The 23,258-nt window shown below is 40.4% G+C and overlaps 1 protein-coding gene across 1 annotated transcript in view; it reads left to right on the top strand.

The window, feature by feature from the left end:
- Positions 1-23,258, top strand: part of GABRB1 (gamma-aminobutyric acid type A receptor subunit beta1) — a 680,617-nt gene that overhangs the window by 251,506 nt on the left and 405,853 nt on the right. The window contains exon 4 of the mRNA XM_040334996.1: positions 19,121-19,341. Within this exon, the coding sequence (XP_040190930.1) occupies positions 19,121-19,341 (221 nt within the window). The remainder of the gene's footprint in view (positions 1-19,120; positions 19,342-23,258) is intronic.

The following is a 23,258-nucleotide window of genomic DNA, read 5'->3' as shown; positions in this document are numbered from 1 at the left end:
TGGGGAATGAGATTGTGAATGTAAAACTTGAACATTGAAATTTCCCATTACTGACATCATTTCAGTTTTATCCAACATCTAAAGTATAAAAATACTTTCATATGGAATTTGATTTTCTAAACTGTAAAACTCCAGTTTGGTTTCTCCTCTGTTTTCCAAATAAAAGACTATAAAATGACAAACCTTTTATGAAATATATACAGTATATATATGTGACCTTTTAAATTAGTTGTACTATTTCCTGACATGTCTCTATTTGCCTTGGAGCTAATACATTAAAAGTGTGCAAAAATAAAATAAAATCATTGTTACTCATCGCACAACCAATTCCTGGTTGCTCTTAGAAACCAATAATTGCCTCATTTTTTTATACTTGAACTGGGAAAATGACAGTTGGTTGCTGACTGGTTGCTATAGGCACCATAAATAATGTATTTAATACATGGAAATATAACAAAAAAGGCTTGGCTGAAAAATGAACACCACATCCCTAAAATAACTGAAAAAAATACAATGCAAAGGATTAGACTTTAGAAGTGCTGGGAACCTCCTCTCAGAATAAATATTACTACATATATAAAAGTAAAAAAGTTTTTATTGCAGAAATAGTATTAGTAATACCCCTTAAAAACATGTTGTTCAGACCAAAAGATAATCCCCGCAGATAGAGTTTCTTTCCCACATACAGTGTCATGCATGCATATATTCATAGCATAAAACTCAGATGATAGTTCATTTAGTATATAACTTATTATAGCAGGAAAGGGCAAATCGTACCAACGCGTTTCACCTGTGTTAGCTTCCTCAAGGGGCTAGTGGATATATATGGTTGGATGAACTAGAAAAAATACAGAAACACATATATAACATAGTCCATAAATATTTTTATTTTTATTTCATTATTTTCATTATTCAACCACTGACTCACATTTGCTAAGAGAACTCAGTAATGTCAGGAGAGATGCACGTAATATTCCCTCTGACCCAGTCAGGCCTTGTACACACGATAGGTTAACCAGAGGACAACGGTCTGATGGACCATTTTCATCGGTCAAAACCGATCGTGTGTGGGCCCCATAGGTTATTTAACCATCGGTTAAAAAAAAGCCAACTTGCTTTAAATTTAAAAATCCACGCATGTTCAGAATCAAGTTGACGCATGCTTGGAAGCATTGAACTTCTTTTTTTTCAGCACGTCGTTGTGTTTTACATCACTGCGTTTTGACATGACCGGTTATTTAACCTATGGTGTGTAGGCGCAATGGACCATCAGTCAGCTTCATCAGTTAACCGATGACAACAGTCCATCAGACCGTTCTCATCGGATGGACCGATCGTGTGTACGAGGCTTCAGACATGCTGGAAAGTGCACAGGTGTGGATGAACGGGCCAAGTAAAAGAGGGGGAGGCCACAAAACCAACGCCAGGAGCGAGGGGCAAAATGCAGGGAGCTTACAGTTGCTTAATCAGAGCCAGATAATAATGGTAGTGGAAAAAAAGATAAAACAAAGAACAAAATATAACTATATGTTTGTTTCTTTAAATCCTGTGTGTTAGTACAATGCAGTACACAAAACAAACATTTTAACTGACAAGATCCAACAGGACAAAAGGTAGCAAAAAGCAGCAATCAAGGCTCTACCAAGTAGCACAAAATGATACTTGGATCTGTATTCTCTAAAAGGGATGGTACAGGGAGGTGGGTAGAGGGTGGAATCAAGGGACGGTGCTCAGATGTGGGTAGGGGAGAGAGACAAAGGATGAAGAGCAGAGTTCTTGCACCTATTCACTGAGGAAAAAAAGCCCTGTTCTCCAGTATTATTAGATTGCATTTCATCAATTGCACTTTGTCTTTGGGAGGGGCCCCTCTCAGTTCTACACATGTATGCAGCAGTGTGAGTGTAATATTGTGGTGGGATGACAACATTGTCATATTTTTTGTTAATTGCTTTGTGGGACATTTTTGGGACCCAAATCTAAAATGTTATTTGTGATAACTATAAATCTAGAAAAAAAGTATTTTATAGTACCATTCCCATATTTTTGTTTTTGTTTTTTTTGTGGCTTATTTTATACCCATACTACAAGCTATGCAGCATTAAGCAACACCCAATTTACTGGCCACACCTCAAAGAGCTCAACATGTGGCATGCTATGCACACCATATTTTTCTTCTTAATAACTGCAAGCCATCCCTCCTAGCTATGCATACATACGCCTCTTATTTGAAATCTGTTTATATGTGTTTGTCGTTATATCTTGAATGTGTAAAAAAAATAGGAGCATGCACAGTTAAGCCCTCCCTGATCCTGGTCATTATAGATATTGAATGTGTGTGTTATGCCGCCTCATGGCCACTTCCCCTGATGACGTTCGCTGTGACAAAACACATCGGACGGGGCCAGCGTATGCGACCTGACACACAAGAAGAGGGCGAGTGCATACACACAAGGAATCATTTTGTCAGTCGGCTCATTTTATGTATAGGTTAATTGAACAGGCCTGATTTACTTTCTGCATTGTGAGTACTTTTAACCCTTTTAATAAATTGTATTTTGTTAATACTACACCATGAGAGTTCTCTGTTATCTTTTGACTTTTTCGATGGATGTTGTTTGAGCGTTGCAGTGGAAGCATGTTTGAAGATACAGTGATCCCCTTGCAACAGCGATTACTATATGAGCACATTTAGACTATCCGTTACAGGTGGTCTTACCATCTCTTGTTTTGGGTGAAAGCATCTTGGTACTGCTTAGCTCTTCCTATAGTCACAGAAGAAAAAGGTCTCTATAGGGGTCCCGTCACATATGTATTTGGACTTATTTTTTGTAATTGTAATATAATGTAATGTAATGTAATTATTTTTGATCTTGTCTGATTAGTGCTGTGTTACCCTTACATGTTCCTTTATATCTTGAATGTCTGCCTTTTTTTCACAAAAGTCTGTGGCCAATTGTTTGCGTGTTAAAAAAAGGGGTGTGATGTTAAGGTTTTGGCTGCCAATGGGGTCATGTTTTTGAGTCTGGTTAGAAGTGGGCACGGCCAGTACGGTGTCTTTGGATTGCATTTTTTAAATCTGGTATTCTTATGTTAACCTATACTTTAAAAGTAGGATAAATTGTTACTTTTACATATTTTGAATGCTGTGCAATTATTTTATGTTTTAAATGATACAATTATTGTTCCTCCAAACACAGACAGTGCCTTGAAAAAGTATTCATACCCCTTGAAATTTTTCACATTGTGTCATGTTACAACCAAAAACGTAAATGTATTTTATAGGGATTTTATGCCATAGACCTACACAAAGTGACACATAATTGTGAAGTGGAAGGAAAATGATAAATGGTTTTCTATTTTTTTTTACAAATAAATATGTGAAAAGTGTGGCGTGCATTTGTAGTCAGGTTTTGTGCTGCCCTAGGCCTGATTAAACTCATGCACCCCTAATTTAAATATGACCCACCCCTTCCTTTCTGTTTAAGTCCCACCCAAAACCCTAGACCCGCCCCACTTTTCGAGTGGGGACACTAGATTTGAGGGCCTGGGGGGCAATGGATTCCCTTAATTTGCAGGGATTTCCTCTCACTTCCTGTTTAGCTATGGGGCAGGAAGTGAGGGGAAATCTCTGCAATTGGACAGGGATGGTAAAAAATAAACTGCAGTGCGGCCGCTTTATGGGGATGCTTGACTAATTTGCCTCTCAACCCAGTCCGGCCCAGAGGGCAGCCATCACAAATTTTGGGGCCCCTTACACATCTTTAGGCAGGGCCCCCCTGGAGCAGAAAACCGGGGGGGGGGGGTGCTGACGAAAAAAAAACAGTGTATTCTCTTCTCTCCTGACGCAAGATAATAAGTGGGGGGAGGCGGCCCTGGGGAGCATCGGGCCCCTTACATGTGTAATGCCGGCCCATAAGACTGGCACTACACTAAGTGTAGCACAAGTCGGCGGGGACACTTTCCGTGCGGCCCCCCTGCAAAGTGCTGCCCTAGGCCTGGGCCTCATTGGCCTAGGCCAGGAGGATACAGCGCTGCCCCTGAGTCAATACTTTGTAGAGCCACCTTTCACTGCAATTGCAGCTGCAAATCTGAAATCGTTTTGGGGATGTCTCTACCAGCTTTGCACAGCTGGAAAGTGTCACTTTTGCCCATTCTTCTTTGCAAAATTGCTCAAGCTCTGTTCGATTGGATGGAGAGAGTCTGTGAACAGCAATTTTCAAGTCTTGTCACCGTTTCTCAATTAGATTTAGGTCTGGACTTTGACTGGGCCATTCTAACACATGAATATGCTTTGATCTAAACCATTCCATTGTACCTCTGGCTGTATGTTTAGGGTTGTTGTCCTGCTGGAAGGTGATATTCCACCCCAGTCTCGAGTCTTTTGCAGATTCCTCTAAGATTGGCCTGTATTTGGCTCCATCCATCTTCCCATTAACTCTGACCAGCTTCCCTGTCCTTGCTGAAGAAAAGCATTCCCACAACATGATGCTGTCACCGCCATGTTTCACGGTGGGGATGGTGTGTTGAGGGTGATGTGCAGTGTTAGGTTTCGGCTACACATAGCATTTTGCTTTTAGGCCAAAAGGTAACATTTTGGTCTCATCTGACCAGCGCACCTTCTTCCAAATATTTGCTGTGTCCCCCACATTTCAAACTGAAAATTTGACTTTTTATGTCTTTCTTTCAACAATGGCTTTCTTTTTGTTACTTTTACATAAAAGCCAGATTTGTAGAGTGTATGACTAATCGTTGTGGATAGATTCTCCTACCAGAGCTTTGAAGCTCCTTCAGAGTTACAATGGGCCTCTTGGCTGCTTCTCTGATTAATGCTCTCCTTGCCCAGCCTATCAGTTTAGGTGGACGACCATGTCTTGGTAGGATTACAGTTGTGCCATACTCTTTCCATTTTCAGGTGATGGATTGAACAGTGTTCCATGAGATGTTTAGAGCTTGGGAAACTTTTATGTAACTTAACCCTGCTTTAAACTTCTCAACAACTATCAGAGTAAAGGAGGCTAAATACAAATGCACAAAAAACATTTTGAAAACCATTTTTCATTTTCCTTCCACTTCACAATTATGTGCCACTTTGTGTTGGTCTATCACATAAAATCCCAATAAAATACATTAACATTGTTGGTAGTAACATGACAAAATGTGGACAATTTTGCAGGCGTATGATTATTTTTTCAAGGCACTGTAGCTTAAAAACAACTAAGGGCTGTAAACCTAGGAAGTGAACCAAATAAAAGAAGTGATCTCTTGAAAATGTGTTGGAATCATTTAAGGCACAATTAAAAGGTTTGTGACTCACATCGAGTAGTATAAGCTAATGCAATGGATGCATAGTAAATTATGAAAAGAATGCATACATTCAATAAACAATGTATCAGAAACCAGTGGAGATGAACTCCATAATGCATGATGAACCACACTGTAAATTATAAATGCAGTCAATGGATACAGTGCGGGATTACATGCCTGCTGAGAAGCATTATGAATAAAGCATCACATTAGAATAGTAGTTTTACCCAAATCATGATGCAGAAACAAATTCACATTGACCATGCAAGTTCCTAAATGTCTTGCAGGATAATTTCATGCGTCAGATGGTGAATGCACCAACAAGAGATAACACCTTATTAGACCTACTGATTACTAGCAATACAGACCTGATCGTGCATATGGAAATACAGAGTAACTTAGGAAACAACAAGCATAGGTGAATTAGATTCAGGATAAATCACAGAAATAAGAAGTACAAGGGTAATACAAGTACATTGAACTTCAAAAGAGCCAACTTCCCTAAACTACGCTCTTTGCTAGACACTATTAAATAGGATAAAATCCTAGGAACAAAGATCATGGAGGAAAAATGAGAGGGCCAGATTCACAAAAGAGATATGACAGCGTATCTCCTGATACGCCGTCGTATCTCTGAGATACGATTGTTGTATCTATGCGCCTGATTCATAGAATCAGGTTACGCATAGATAGCCCTAAGATCCGACAGGTGTAAGTGACTTACACCGTCGGATCTTAGGCTGCAATTCTAGGCCGGCCGCTAGGTGGCGAGTCCATTGCGGTCGGCGTAGAATATGCAAATGACTAGTTACGCCGATTCACGAACGTCCGCTTTGCCCGTCGCTGTAAATTTACGTTGTTTCCGTAGAGATACGCTGCCTAAAACTAAAGTTGCCCTCTAGGTGGTCTAGCCAATGTTAATTATGGCCATCGTTCCCGCGTTGAAATTTGAAATTTCACGTCGTTTGCGTAAGTCGTCCATGAATGGCGCTGGACGGCATTTACGTTAACGTCGAAACCAATGACGTCCTTGCAACGTCATTTAGCGCAATGCACGTTGGGAAATTTTAGGGACAGAGCATGCGCAGTACGCTCGGCGCGGGAACGCGCCTAATTTAAATGGTCCCCGCCCCATTTGAATTAGGCGGGCTTGCGCGGGCGGATTTACGCTATGCCGCCGCAAGTTTACAGGCAAGTGCTTTGTGAATCAAGCACTTACTCTGAAAACTTGCGGCGGTGTAACGTAAATGTAATACGTTATGCCGCCGCAGCGTAGGGCGATTCTACGTGAATCTGGCCCAGAGTTCTTTTTTTTTTTTTTTTTTTCTTTTAATCCCCCCTTCCCCTCCCCTCCCCCCCCCGTCTCACCCTAGACGTACTCTGAAACCTCTAGTTCTTTCTAATTTTCTTCTAGGAAATCTTTTAGGTTTCTTCCCTTAACTTTTCTGCGTAACTCCATGATCTCTTAAAGGTCCTCCAATTTTCCCATTTTGTACTTTGTAATATGTTATTACCCTCTAAGCCCTCTTTCAATTCTTCCATTTTGTATGTTTCTTCGACCGCATCAATCCATTCCCAGGTTTGGGGGCACTCTGTATCTTGCCACCTCCTTGGGATTAATCTCTTGGCGGCGTTTAAGAGATGCGGTGTAAGTGTTTCCCTATACCTTTTTATGCCTTCTTCTCCCCCATGGAATAGGACAACCCATGGGTCCATCTTTATCTTTTTCATTGTGATCTCTTCCACACAACCCAATATATTTTCCCAGTACTTTTTTATCCTTGGGCATCCCCACCAAAGGTGAGCCATATTTCCTGGTGATCCGCAACCCCTCCAGCAATCCTCTGTCTGCTCTTCATTAAATTTTTTTAATTTGTCCGGTGTCATGTACCACCCGGCGATACATTTGAAGCACATTTCCGCCGTGCGGCTATCTACCGCGGAAGAGTGTGTCAGAGTCAACATTCTCTCTATTGTAGCCTTATCTCGCTGTGAGCCCAATTCCCTTTCCCACTTTTCAATGAATGGAGGTAAACTCTGCTCTCCTATCTTCAGTAGAATCTTGTATAATATAGAAATGGTTCCTTTGGTTCTTTCTGTCGTACAAATTTTTTCCAGTTCCGACAACTGATCCTCTGACCTCAATGGGTGTGGAAGATCTTGAATGAAGTGGTTTAGCTGCTGGTACCTCCATTCATTGATTTCCATTAAATTTGTATTAAGTTTTAACTCCTGCAGTGTTTTAATGTGATCCCCGTTCATTATATCCCTTAGTTGTGCCGTGTCTTTTTTGATCCAGTGACCCCCTACTTGTGTCTTACCCGGTGCAAAGTAATCGTTATTCTTCAGTGCTATGAGGGGTGAGTTATATTCCTTCACAATTTTTTTATAGACTGTGTCCCATATTTTGAGTGCATTTTTTGTTATCTCATGTGCGTTAATATCCAGTGTCCTAAATTGGGGGGGGGGTTCCATATAATCTTATCCAACCTTACCTGTGTTAATTCGTTTTCTAAGCTTACCCACCTTTTTTCTGTGTTGACTCTGGCCCACTCCATCACTCTTGTTAACATAACCGCCTCGTGATATCTCCTAACATCCGGAACAGCAAGCCCTCCCTTTTTTTTTGGTTGTCTTAATGTCTGGAGTGATATCCTATGTTTCCTGTTTTTCCATATATAATTCATAATTAGTTTATTAAGGGCTGAGAGCAGCGTTCCTGGTAGAGCTATAGGGATCATCTGAAATGTGTATAAGATCTTGGGCATGATAACCATTTTACAATAATTGATTCGTCCTATCCACGATATTGCTCTGTTTTCCACCCTTTTTGTTTCTTTCTTGATTTCGTTTAACAGTGGGATAAAGTTTATCGCATAGGTTTTTTTGATTGATTTAGCTAACAGAATCCCCAGATATTTAAGTTCCCTTACCCAAGCAAAGCGATAATTCTCTTTCAGGAGTTTTTCTTCTGTCTTTCTTATGTTTATACTCATGATCTCTGTTTTAGTGATATTTAATTTAAAGTTTGAAAATTCCCCATATTCATTACATAGGTTTAATAAATTAGGGATTGATGTTTTGGGTTCTGTTAAATAGAAGAGGACATCGTCCGCAAAAGCTGCGAGCTTATGTTCCTCCTCTCCTATTTTGATCCCTTTTATTTTTTGGCAATTACGGATCTTGGCTAGGAATGGTTCCATTGATATCACGAACAGCAATGGTGACAGGGGGCACCCCTGCCTCGTTCCATTTCTCATTTGGAATGTTTGCGAAAGACTACCATTTATTTTTATTTTGGCCATAGGGGACTGATATAGGGTATCCACCCAGTTCATCATCCCCTGGCCAAACCCCATATCCTTTAGGGTAGCAAGCATAAGTCCCCAGTCTACCCTGTCGAACGCTTTCTCTGCGTCTATCGACAGGAGTAGGCCTGGGGATCCCATTGCCCTCAATCTCCGGATTATCAAAAGTGTTCTTACTCCGTTGTCTCTCCCCTCTCGCCCTTGAACAAAACCCGTCTGATCTGGGTGTACCAATTTAGTCATTACCTGCCTAACTCTCCCGGCCAATACCCTTGCAAACAATTTTATGTCAGTGTTAAGCAAGGATATCGGTCGGTAGCCAGAGCAGCTCCCGCTGTCCTTACCTTCTTTTGGGATGACAGTGATGGTTGCCTCGGAGGCCTCCTTACTTAGTTTGTATTTTTTCCCTAGGCCATTAAAATACTGGCATATCCTTGGTAGTAATATCTCCTTACATTTTTTGTAATACATTACTGTAAAGCCATCTGGGCCTGGGCTTTTGCCTGAGGCTGAGCTTGTTAATGCTATTTTAATTTCATTTTCCGTGATTGGTCTATCTATCTCCTCGGCCTCTAGTTGACAAATTTTTGAAAGTCTTGCCTCTTTTAAAAAAGTTGCGATCTTATTTTCTTTCTCTCCTTTCTGCCAGTTCTTTTGTTTTACTGAGTATAGTTTTTCGTAGTATAATCTGAATGTTTCGGCGATATCTTTTGTTGTATGTAATACCTCCCCTTTTTCGTTTTTAATTTTGTCGATATAGTTCCTTGATTTTTTTTTTTTCACCATCCGTGCCAGATGTTTGCTTGTTTTATTTCCCCACCTGTATCTCTCCCTTGCTATTAAGTTGAATTCCTTTCTTGTTTCTTGATCTATGAGATCTTTAAGTTCGTTTCGTTTATTGACTAGGGCCAAATATAGATCTTGTTGCTTTCCATCTTTCTTATGCTTTTGCTCTAAGTTGAAAATCTCGTCTATTAGTTTTACTTTTTTACTGATCGCTTCCTTTTTTCTCCTTGCTCCTTCCGAGATCAAAACCCCTCTAATCACTGCCTTGTGGGCGTCCCATAGGGTTGCTGCCGAGATTTCCTCTGTCTCATTTATCTTAAAATATTCTTCTAGTTCTTTTTTAACCCTAGTTATACTTTTCTCTTCGATCAGTAGATCTTCATTTAATCTCCAGTTTTGGTAGGGCCTTTGATTGCATACAATGTTTATTGATATACTGATGGGCGCGTGGTCAGAGATCGTCATGGGCTCTATTCTCGTCTCGACCACCTCCTCCAGTATTCTATGGTCAACCAAGATGTGGTCGATTCGAGAGTAGCTGCCATGTACCTGAGAAAAAAAAGTGTAGTCTCGCTGGTTTGGGTTGAAGATCCTCCATGTGTCTACTAACTGACTTCTATGTAAGCTTTCTTTAACTTTTCTTAATTGTGTACCCTGCGTTTCTGATGTTTGATGTGATTTATCAACTTTCGGATCCATGCCGAAATTTAGGTCTCCTCCTAATATTATCTTTCCCCTACTATAATCTTTTAATTCCCCCAATATTCCCAAAAAGTATTTCAACGGGGAAGTGTTAGGCGCATACACGTTTGCAAGGGTATACTCTTCCTCCTCCAACTTCCCTCTCAGAAAGAGGAATCTCCCTTCCGGATCTGTTAGTCTATCTGTTAGTACAAATCTAGTTCCTTTAGCTAACCCGATTGCTACTCCTCTGGCCCTCTTGGAGATGGTGTCCCCATAAAACCAAGTAGGGAAGTCAGGTGAGTATATCCTTGTATTTGATCCTAATGTAAGGTTTCCTGTAGGAAAGCGATATCTGTCCTATAGTATTTTAATTCCTTTAACACCTTATGTCTCTTAGAAGGGCTATTTAGACCCTTTACATTATATGAGAGGCATTTAATTACTGGCATCTTCGTGATTTATAATATTTCCTTCCGTCCTCCCTAAGGCTGGGTCTACAATTTTCCTTTCTATTAGTTACGCTCTCTTCTGGTTGTCTGGGTGAGACGGGGTATCGACCTTCCCTCCCCCCTCTCCCCCCCTCTAACCCTTCCCCCCCCTTCTCCCCTCCCCCCTCCCCTCCTCCCATTTCCCCAATTGGCCTATTAAAGGCCCCTGAACCAACTACCATGTCTTGGTTCAGAACACTCTGGGTGAGGTTTTTTGGGATTTTCCTCCCCCTCCCCTATCTTTTGGATAGAGGGGGTGGAGGGTCGGGTCGGTTACACTTATCTCCCCCCTATCCCCCGGGAACCCTCTCGGGTCCCGAAGGCAAGAAGGGGGAGAAAAGAAAAGAAAAAAGAAAAAATCAAAAAGAAAAAGAAAGGAACAAAGCCCGACCAAGGGAACCATCCGGAATAAACGGAAAGGGTCTGAAAAAAAAATATGTTGTACTGAAAGTCCGACCAGGTTGGAAAAGAAAGGGAGAGAGTGGGGGGGGGTCTCTAAATAGAGCCCCCTCTCTCACTCCACTCCTCCCCTCAACTCCAGCCTGGGAGATCGGGCACCCAAATGTCCAGTTTCCTACAGAACTCGTTTAAGTCCTCGGGGAATCTCAGTGTTGCAGATCTTCCCTCTCTTGTCCCAATTAAACAGGCGGGGAACCCCCAAGTGTATTTGATATTCAGATCTATCATCTGTTTCAGGAGCGGTTTTAACAGCCATCTTCTTGCCAAAGTTTCAGGGGCCACGTCGGTGAAGATCTGAAGATTCACCCCTTCAAAAACTAATGGGGGATGTCCCCTCAGCTTCTTCCAGATTTCTTCCCTGTCTTCATAGTATCGGAACCTTATTATGACATCTCTGATTCGCTCTGGGGACGTTCTTTTCGGGTTTCCAACTCAGTGTACCCTTTCGATCATAAATGGGTTATCTGCCGGTCTTCCCAATAGTAAATTAAATATCATCTGTGATATTATCCTGAGGTCCTCTCCTTTCTTCTCTGGTAATAACCTTATCCTCAGATTTTGTCTCCGGTTTCTGTTCTCCTGGTCTTCCAATTTATAGAGCGTATGCCTCTGTTGTAGCTGTATCTGTGTGATCTGATCTTTTAATAAGTTTAAATCTTGCTCTTGTTTCTCTACTTGTTCCTCTGCTGATTCAAGTCTGGAGAGCATATGGCCGAGGTCGGTCCGCAGGTTCTGTATTTCGCCCATTATCGTGTTTTCCATTTTTTGCAGCATCTCTGCCATTTCTCCCCTTGAGAGAGGCCGAGCGTCTGACCTTTGTTCCTCCCTCTCGCTATCCTCCAGTCCCCCTCCTGAGCACCCTTCATCTCTTAGTTCCAGGGATGTTTCTCTTGAAGTTTCGCTCTGGGGCTTCTTATTCTCGGTCTTTTTCGCTTTGTTTACTTGTTGTTGTTGTTTTGTTACCCCCTGGGCTCCAAGGGCTTGTGGGCTTTCTCCTCTAGTCATGAACGGTCTTATTGAACTTGTTGCTGTTATATTACTTGGGGTGGTGGGGGGTCCCCCCTTTGTGGATCTGCTTGTCATTCTGCTCATGTCAATTTTTTTCCTTCTGATTCTCTTCCCCAGCTTGACCTTTTGGTTTCCCGCAGGAAAACAGCGGTCTTAATGTAAATGGAGGTAGCCCATGTGGGATACTGGATACAATCCCCCTGGAAGTTTTGTAGTGTAGTTTTTTCCTTTTTTTCCCTTCTCCCCTCTTCCTTTTCTCTCCTCTTCTTTCCTTCCCCCTTTCAATGTGTTTTCCCCTTTTAGGCAGGGTATCTAATGATCTTATAGTCCTGAGCAGGGTTTCCAAGCAATTTTCTAGGTTTATTTCCCCTTTTGCTGTTTCCTTTATTTTAGAACTTAATCCTTGATCTCCCCCCTTCTCATAGGGCCAATCCTCTGTTTCATATGATTAAATAGTGGAATTAGGATGTCCCCCGGTCTAATTCCTAGGGGAAATGGTAGACACCTCAGCTAGGAGGGTAAATTTTGCACGTGCACCCCTATTCGACGTTCACTATAGGGGTTTTTAACAAGAGGGACAAGAAGAGATTTTAAATCCTTCTTCCCTTTACCCCCTTTTTTCGGATTGGTTTTTCTTTCTTTTTTTCTCCTTTCCCCCTTTTAAAAAAGGAAAAAAGAAAAAAAGGAAAAAAAAAAAAATATGGACTCCCGGTCTCGCTTCAAGGGGGGGGGGGGGGCTCCTAGGTCTCTCTGGGAGAGGGATATTTATGAAAGTCCTTCAGTCCACAGCAACCTGAGGTGTGCTAAAAGATGTCTCCCACTTTAAAGTGATATGGTATGAAAATGTGATATATGATATATGGTATAGGGCAATAGGGACAAAATATGTTAATAAAAGTTTGCAGGTTTGCCTGTTCTACCTTTTTACAGCTATGGTTTTATCTGTCTTTATGTTTAGGGCAGGCGTCTGTTATCGATTATAATTCCCAGTTCCCTCCATATTTTAATCCTCCTATTAACAAATGGGGGATTTTTCTCTGCCCCCCTCCAACTTTACAGGTTGAATGACCCCAGTGAAATTAACAACCGTGTCTTATCCCTATTTAGGCACAACTTCTCATTTAAGGAAAGAAAAAATAGGGGAACATGCAGCATGTAAAACACCATTGATTTTCCCCGCAGCAAGCCCTGAGTATCTCCTCTTAGGCATAAAGGTCTCCAGAGATCAAATGCTTACAGTCCCTTCAAATCTCCATATCTCCAATTCTTCCTAAGACATATTTGGTCACAGTTCAAAAATCAAAGAATATACCTCATGTCTCTTGGGTCCGTTAGGGAAGGTGCTGGCATTTTTACCAGAGCTCAGCTTAATGCTGCTGGCTCATCATACTCACGTCCCTGGTCTGGTGTGCAGCTTAGCTGGGGGAGGTGAAATCAGCTGGTGCCGTCCTCCCTGAGCATCCGCTGTCCCTCTCGGTCTGCAGCTTTGTCTCCTAGTGCAGCGGCGGGCTACGGTACGGCTCAGGGTGGCAGCCCACAAATCCCTGCTCTCGGTGCGACGGAATTTCACGATCCCGGCCGTTCCCCTGAGTCCCGACCGGACCGCTGTGTAGCATCTACGTGTGCCCGGGGGGACGTCGCCACCTCTCCTGCTTCAGTCCGTCCTTCCTCCCGACTCTCCCATGGCTCTTCCTCCTCACCCGAGAGCGTGACGCGTCCTTACATGCGCGCGCACGTCATGCTGGCTGCTGGCCCAGAGTTCTTTAAGAGCATGCTAAATAAAGATATTGGCCAGTGCATTCCAATGGAAAATCTGTTTACAAGAGCTAGAATTTTCCTGGGTGGCTAAACTCCAATGTAAAAATGCATATAAAAGCAAAGGAAAAGGCCTTCAAAAAATATAAGGCTGAGGGGTCATTTTCAGGTACGATATTTAAAGCGGAGTTCCGGCCACAATTTCACTTTTTAAATATAAATACCCCTGTAATACACAAGCTTAATGTATTCTAGTAAAGTTAGTCTGTAAACTAAGGTCCGTTTTGTTAGGTTGTTACAGCATTTAGACACTTTATAAAATAGAAATTGACTGGGGCCATCTTAAGTGTGGGCATCATGAAGCCAGACTGTATGACTTCCTGGATTTCAGCCTTGCAGACCTCGCACATGCTCAGTGCTGCACACTGAGTCAGATCAGGTTTCAGCACCTGTGCTGTCCAAGTCACATGATTCTTTGAGACTGGGGAATGCACAGACTCCTGGAAAGTTACACCCACTACATTCCCAGGAGTCTGTGCGGTGTAGGTTAGGAAGTATTAAGCACCTAGGTGCAGGAAGTGGGAAGATTAACTATTCTGCCTAGCAACAACACTTTGAAGACATCTAAAAAAAAAAAAAAAAAATTTGTAAAGGACTAATGACATTTTTTTAAAACTACTGATGTAATGTTATATTTATGGATGGAACTCCACTTTAAAGGAATGTTTCTTCTTTTTTTTTTCTTTAAGCATCATTAAAATCACTGCTCCAGAAAAAACGACAGTTTTTAAAACTTTTTTTTCCATGGATACATGTTCCCTGGGGCAAGACCCGTGTTCTTAAACCCGTTTTCCGACAATAACTTGCATATTAGGCTTTAAAATTAGCACTTTTGAATTTGAACGTTCGAGTCCCATTGACGTCAATGGGGTTCTAAATGTTTGCGCGAACGTTCGGTCCGTTCGAAGGTCCTGGTGAGAACCGAACGGGGGGGTGTTCGGCTCATCCCTAATGGCCATTCACCAAAATTGGAAGAGAAGCGGTTTAAGCTTAAACTGCGTAGACTTTTTTACTGTCAGAGCGATAAGGATGTGGAATTCTCTTCCATAAGCATTGGTATCAGCAGGGAGTGTCGATGGTTTAAAAAAATGATTAGGCGGGTACCTTAACGATCACAACATACAGGGATATACAATGTGCTATTAATATAAACATACACACCACAGGTTGACCTTGATGGACTGGTGTCTTTTTTCACCTTACTAACCATGTGACTATGTAAATTAGCAACCTATGTTAAAGCTGTGATGACCAAATGGGTGAGGAACTTGTCAGATGGATAGTGTCTGGAAAGTCGACACTTTATTAGATGGCCAATTTTACATCCACCTACCCCAATCAGACTGCATATTTCATTAGAAGTTCCATCTTTAAAGTGGTATTAAGCAAACATGTATTATATTGCAGCTTACCCATTTATAGTTGTGATGACTGCATTCATTTTCTTTCTTCTATTTTCATCTGGTGATCCAGCCAGTACGTCTGTTGTTTTTTTAACAGAACAAGCTCTTCAGCAGAATGTAACAGTTACAAAGATAAGACTATCCATTTAACATTAGCAGGAGTGCTTACAATGATTATATTTTTTTATTGCTGTAAAACCTTTATACTGAACAAAAACTGTTGCTCTAACTGCTTCTAAAGTGTAGGCTTGATTTTGGCTCAATTTTGTAATGCAAGGTCAACAAATGCTGCAGTCCCCCACCACATAATATATATATATATATATATATATATATATATATATATATATATATATATCTTACAACCTGGCTTCTAGTAAAATATCCTAAAGCTAAGGTGTAAGCTAAGTATTTTTTTACATTATTGTTTAAATGTTTTTTTTGTTTTTTTTACTTTCACTGATTATTAGTTATTCAGGGAGTAGGGGGGCTAGAACATAAGACCTTGTATTTTCACACAAGGTCAGCTTTAGGTGCAGCCACCAAAAAACATTACAGGTATGCATTCATGTGTTAGTAAAGCATTGTGCTAACTTATTTAATACGACAGTCCAAGCAAGAAGCAAATGCAGAGAGTACAGTAGATCTCAGAACAAATTTAAGCTTTTATTAGGTCCTAACATTTAGGACAAGTGAAAGTTGAATTCTGATTGGTTGCTAAGGATAATTGCATTTTACGTTTTCAGCTTTAGCAGTAAGCTTCATTAAATGTCTAACATTCAGCTATTGCCTGACTCTGGCAACTAGAATACTGAAAAGACATGGCCAGGAGAAAGTAAGGCACCAGCATTTGCTCAGAGATAAGAAGTAGCAGAATCCCTTCATTTGTGGTTTCTGCATTCAGTCGGTTACTTCATTGAATATAGGTTTCTAGTGTGCTCTTTACTGACTTGGTGTAACACTGCTCTTATCATAAGCCATTTCTGAGTACAAATAACTCTAGCGCCACAAAGACAGCAATATAAAACGTTTTCCTCTTTTGTGCTGGAAGTGTGAAACATCTGTTTGGCCTGTTTTTTCTTTTGTTTTTTCAGTATTTGCATTGCCATACAGGTTTTTATAACTCTCAAAGGTAAATTTTAGCTAATTAATTATAAATAGCTGAATTACCTGATAATTCTTATCATATTGTTCTATACATTTTAATTACAGTAACTAACTAGATAGTAATCTACAACACAACTCTACTTTAGCATAACAAGGTTGTTAAGCCACTTAGTGTTGGTGCTACAAAACAATTTGTTATAATAAATTATTTGCCCCAGTGTATGTGTTTTGTAGAAACAAATTCCACAAAATACCTTATTTGATAGCGCTGCTCGGCGCTCACGTGACTGTCCGCCTCTCTCCTAGACATGTGCGTTCCCGTTCGTAACGAATGGATTTTCGTACGAATTTGTTAGTATTCGTACATTCGGATCAATTCGAACATCCGAAAAGCTGAAAGAACCAAAATACGAAAATTATGGAATTACGAATAAGCAAAATAACGAACAAGCGAAAATACGAACCTATGATTGGACAATCTTACTAAAATATGAAACACCGAAAAAGCAAAAGAACGAAAATGACATCTATAACGAACGATTTGCATTCCGTATTTTTAATCCTTTGTCTGTTCGTATTTTCATTCGTATGTTCGTATTTTCATTTGTGTGTTTTGTAAATCCGTTTATTTGTCTGTTCGTAAATTTGTGTACTTGTATCGTTCTTTCGAATGGGCACTGGGCAGTGTAGTTAGTGAGTGATGTATCTTACTTAACATCTTAACCAATCAGCTTATCTCTTTTGTGCTGAGTTGTACAGTGTAAAGCTTAGTACACACGATCGGACTTCAAACAAACTTTTCCGTGGATTTTTGTCTGAAGGGAGTTGGCCAGACTTTTGAAACCGAAAAAGTTTGTCCGAAGGAGCGTACACACGGTCGGATTTTTTTGAAAACGCTCATTTTTAAGTTTGTTGGCAAAAAGTCTGACCGTGTGTACGGGGCTTAAGAGAAAGTATATCTTAATATGGATTAGCCGCGTGTTGCTATGTATTTACGAAAGTACAAAATTACGAATCCATGAAACGAAAATTATTATCTAACAAAATTACGAATTACGAATGCATTAAACAAAAATTAATTAGACAGAATTACGAATCATTCAGTATAAACGAAAATAAAACCGTTACGAAAATACGAACGGGTCCGAATAGGAAAACTTGCGTCTTACGAAATACGAACAGGTCAGAATAGGAAAACTTGAGTCTTACGAAATTACGAATCTTTACAAATCTACGGAACGAGACGAAACAAGAAAATACGATTTTTTTTGTTGTGCACATGTCTACTCTCTTCTCTCTTGATCTGACAGCAAAGCGTGCAGAGCCGAGAATCTCCCATTGACATCAGCAAGAAGGAGAGGAGTAGCGAGGCTGCTGGTCATGTGAGCACTGACAGGGCTATAAATAAGGGATTTAATGGCATATTTTTTACAAAACACATACACTGGGGCAAATCATTTATTATAACAGAGGTGATTTTATCACTAAGCACTAAAGCACCTTTAGCACTAAAACACTAAGTGACTTAACAACCACTTTAGTTTAGTTTGATACCAGCAAGAGAGGGCCAGGGAGAGATCGGATGCTGCCAGCAGGGAGGGGGGAGAGGAGGACAGAGGAAAGAGCAGATGGCGGAGGCATGTAAAATGACCATGGTGTCATAGCTAAGCAACCATGATAAACCATGGTCAGTTTACAGGGGGGGGGGAGGGCGGCAGAACCAGGCAGGATTAGCCAGGTATTTCAGGTGATAGAAGAGACAAAATTACATAGCACAAGCACTGTGCTGTATGTATAACATGATTTAAGGGAACAGGGTCCATTTTATTTTTTTAGGGTAACGAACACTTTAAAGAGAAGTGTAGTTTTTTTTTTTAGGTGGATACAGCATCGGTATGATGCTGCATCTGTCCCCCCAGTGCCTCTAACACTGAGAACCAACTGATCTAACACCGTAGATCGCTCAGTTCTCAGAATTCCCCAAGCAGAGAGCTGCTGACTGTCATTTAGCAGCTCTCTGCTCTGCCCCCCTGTGGTCACTGGAGTGCTAGGCTGTGGAGGGGGTGGGAGCGGCCAACTCAGGCTCTCAGCGGCACGCTGAGGGGCTCAGCTGGGTTGCGATCCAGGCATGTGGACGAATCCTGACTTCATTGTCGTGATCTTGCCCAAGCATGGACCGGCTCTGTGAAGTCAGCTGACAGCAGCCTTCAGCCCTCTGCTGAAAATGGGTCACAGAAGTGCAGAACGAACTGCACTCCTGTGATTCACAGGAGAAGTACAGCCAAACGAACTTAACCTTTACCCTAACGAGACCTAATATTGTCATATATAGTGTAAGACAACACATTCTAAAGTTGATACTATATGTTTAGGTCAAAACTTGGCCAACTTAGGCTAGCAATGACTCATTGAAACCAACCAATGCTGGCATTCTTTAGAAGAGAGGATTCTATTACCCTTCCCCCGTGTTTTTTTTTTCTGGGTCAGTAAATCACCTCTTCAGCTTCCCTGCTTTTGACACGACTGCCTTGGATCTAGTAAGTGTTGTAGAACTGAAAGATAGTGGCACTCAAGCAAAATAATTGTTAGCCAAATAAGTATGGCTATTAAAAATTAATTCTCTTGGTATGAAAAATTAAAAATCAAAAAAAAATATTTAATAATATGTATTTTTAGGATTCAGTCCTGCATGTAATTCCTTTAGATGTGTGTAGCTTTTTCTGATGTATTACATTTAGTGTTTTCTTTGTTTTTCTAGGACTATACACTCACAATGTACTTTCAGCAGTCGTGGAGAGACAAAAGGCTTTCTTATTCAGGAATCCCGCTAAACCTTACACTGGATAACAGGGTCGCTGATCAGCTTTGGGTGCCTGATACATATTTTCTTAATGATAAAAGATCATTTGTTCATGGGGTTACTGTGAAGAACAGAATGATTCGACTTCATCCAGATGGAACTGTTCTTTATGGACTAAGGTAAGAAAGGCATAGCATTATTTTATTTATTTTTTATCAATTATATTTAATTGTCAGATACCATTTGTTTATTCCACAACAGCATTTTTCTAATTTAGGCTTTGGGGAGCAAAGATAACTTCAGTACAATTTCAGAAGACCTATAATATTTTCTTTTAAAATAATTTTGTGTGGCCTTCAAGTCTTTCCTAGTCAACTACAGAAAACATAACAAAATTATCACTTTTTTGTTTTTGTTACCTTTAGCATGATGTGAACCAAGCAATGGGAACTGAGATGTGACCCAGATCAGATTAATTTTTTTATTACAGCTATTCAAGAAAATCAGCTAATCCAAAGGCCAATCCATTAAATCTGCCCCACCCCCCTTTTTCTTTATTTTCTTTGCTGTATGAGTTGTATTCTTAATCCACTTGTGGAAAAAAACATGTGGAATTAGTTTTCTCTAAGCTAGAAAAAACAAAAATGATGTACCGTACATCATCTTCAACCAGCTACATGTGAGATTCTGTATCCTATTTATTTAGAATCAACATATTTCACAGCACTTTACCATTCACAATAGTTGTAAAAGGAGTTTACAGTGTAATTCTCCACAACATACACAAACTAGCACATATTTGAGTAGTAGTAAATTAGCCTACCATAATGATTTTGGATTGTGGAAGGATATAGGAAAACTTATAGCAAAGCCACACAGCCATAGAAGGAACATATATAATTCATGTAGACATTTCCCATGGTAGAAACTAAAAGCAAAGCATGGAAATGTTGTTAGCCTCTGTGCTGTCTATGTTATAACACTGTTTAACTTTCAATATCTTAGAATGACACTATGAATGAAGTCTATGCTTCTCCACTACATAGTAGGAAGTAAATGTATTCAATGTTTTGATATGTATGATTTCAGCAGCTCCTAAATTTGGAATAATAACCCATATTTGGTCATACAAGAGTTAAATTGTATACTGTTGCTAGCAATTCATGTGTGCCCATTTGAGGAGATCTGGAAAACAGGACCTACAAAAGATTTAAATCACAGGATAACTGAACGGTTCTCTGGAGGATTTACATAATGTAGGTTCTCGGCTGTCAATAGTTTTAAAGTGAGCGTGTTTTTTGCTTTTGCAGGGCAAAGCAACAGTTTTACTGTACCTAAGTTGTTTCATTCCTTATAGAATATATCTACCTTTCTTTTTATTCCTCACTAATCTATTCTGCCACTGGAAGTGAAAATAAAGTCTATGGACTCACCATGTTCCCATGTGATGATTAGCCAGATCATCCTTACCTTAACTGATCTCAAATTCCAATCTCACACCCATTGATATACTACACGCAATGTAGTCCAAGCACCCATCTCATCCACATCTAGCATAACTGGCACCCTAAATCCCAAGTTATGATTGACAGGATCATTATGAGAGCAAAGAAACCACTCACCTGCCCCTTCATCATTGCTCCACCATTGCTTCTTACTGGTGAGCAAGTTCTTACAGCAGCGAGGGAGCAATAAAATAAATAAATAGAACTCATATTCTTTATGTGATACCTAGGGATGTAGGGATGACATGTTATTATTCCACCACCCTTCCTGTTTTTAAAATGTCATTGCTCAATTTTCCCCCCTTCTATTTCTGGGGACAACCATGAAATGTTTTGTAGTGCAATTGCTCCTTGACACGTTTAGGTACTGGCATTGTCACCTGGCAATTGCACTTTTGAATGGAGTGTCTGTGTTGGACTATGTGATCTTTTATTTATTGAGTTTTCTCCCATGCATAGATAAGTTTGTAGGGACACATAAATGCATATATTACAAATGAAGATTGGCATATGTAGCGATTTATAATCACATAAACTCATTCTGTGTTAGGGTGAGTGAAAGTTATTCTCTAATTATTATTGTACACTGTGTACCACACAAACATGTATCTGAACCCAATGCACTAGGTGTCCTGTCTAACCAGGAGAGCTGCCAATGTATATACTGTATGTATAAATGTATGCATATGTTTATGTGTACGTCTCTGAGTACTCTTTGTAATCTTTGGAAAGAGGACAAAAGATCACATTTAAAAAAGGGCATGAGATCAACTTACTGCCAATTGTCTAATTATATTTTGTTGTCTTTTTTATGTGACTTGTTTAAAGTTTCTATGGAACCTTTAACATCATTTTTACAGTTGTTACAATGACATATTTAATAAAGAAAAAACTGCGCTAATATAAAAATAAGTGCCAAGCTGCTACATACAAACAAACAAAGCCAGCAAGATAATAAACAAAAATGTAGCGCTAACAAACTCAAAATTATATAGTACCAAGTGAGGTAACAACTCTCATAATATAAGAGCATAAATATAAACAATTGGCATGAATGAAAGTGACTAAAACAATGCTCAATGTAAAACAAAAAATATAAACGTATCAAAGTCTATATTATAAAGATGAGTGAACATCAGATGGAGTGATTGAAGCAGGAAAACAGGTGAGCTGCAATCCAGTGATTAAGATGCAACAGGTGTGCAAGTTGTCTGTAGAACCCCGTGAAGATCACAATCACATCAAAGTATGAAATGGGTAAAACACGCTTACCAGATGGTGTTGGACTCTACTACCTTACAGCAAAGAGTCAGCCAGACATTGTGGTCTTTGGAAGCCGGGACCACTAGAAACCGGACTTGGATCATATGCAGGGCTGGAACTCCAATGGAATGGACAACAGGAACCAGCAGTGCTTGAATGATGTATTTGCGTCAATGCCACAGGCTCTGAATACGATCTTTGGACCATCGATCAGGAAATGCAGGCAGAGGACGTAGTTAGAGCTCCAAATGAAGCCATGGGGTGGATGATAGAAAAGGAAAAAAGAACTCCAATGGTGCAGGTCAATTAAAACCAATAGGTTTATTTATAAAAGTCATAAAAATGACAAAAATAAAAGTGATCACGTACAGGGGTAGCAATGTGGGGTGCTCAAAGGCAATACCCGACGCGTTTCGGCTCAGTAAGCCTTCAACAGGGGCATAAAGATGCACCCCCACATTGCTTGCTTAAATACACATAGTGGTTACAAGGCCCTCCCCCAACAGGGTGGTGCCAAGAGACAGGATATGATGTAACAAGTATGCATTGTAACAAACCTATAAATAAATAAAAAACACAATAAATCTCCAATCTAATATGCATAAAATACCGATATCACATGCAGCACATACAGTAAATCTCAACATAATGCATATATCATATTAGTCGGAGCTAATATTCTGCAACACTTTATAGTTCAGCAAGAAACAGCATGACTTATACTGTGACACCAAACAGGAAATTCTCTAATTAGTGTCTATGGGGACACTGCACCATCGCGGTATATTGTGAATGATTCACAATCGATGAAGCACCACGATAGAGCTTTACAGACTGCCACCTATATATGGTAATCCTCATACTGGAAACTATAAAGTTCCCCATAGGTGAATTCACAAATGAAGACAATGCATACTATGACATGATGTAACTTTGAATGATATGCAACATTTTAAAAATCAGCCGAACCAAACATAGCTCATAGTTGTGTCACCAGACAGGGAAACTTCCTGAATGTTATGTATGGGGACACTGCACTACCATGTTGCGTTATGGCCTTTATATAATCGATATAGTGTAAAAACGGGCCGTCAGCAACCTGTCATCAGTGGGTGACAGTGCTGATATATGGAATTAAAGTCCCCCATGGATGGATGAATAAATGGGGAACAACCCCGCAATAACTCAGATCGGTGCAACGCTGGTACATACAAACCGCGCAAGCACCAATCAGACGAGACGGGGGCGTGGCCAGGAGCCGCGCCGGCCAATCAGCAGATGCCTCCCGATAGCCTATCAGACGTGGGAAAATACACGTACCAATAGGG

This window comes from Rana temporaria, chromosome 1, assembly GCF_905171775.1.
Source record: "Rana temporaria chromosome 1, aRanTem1.1, whole genome shotgun sequence".
Lineage (NCBI taxonomy): Eukaryota > Metazoa > Chordata > Amphibia > Anura > Ranidae > Rana > Rana temporaria.
The sequence above is the reverse complement of the archived record's forward strand: the minus strand, read 5'-3'. Positions and strand labels throughout refer to the sequence as shown.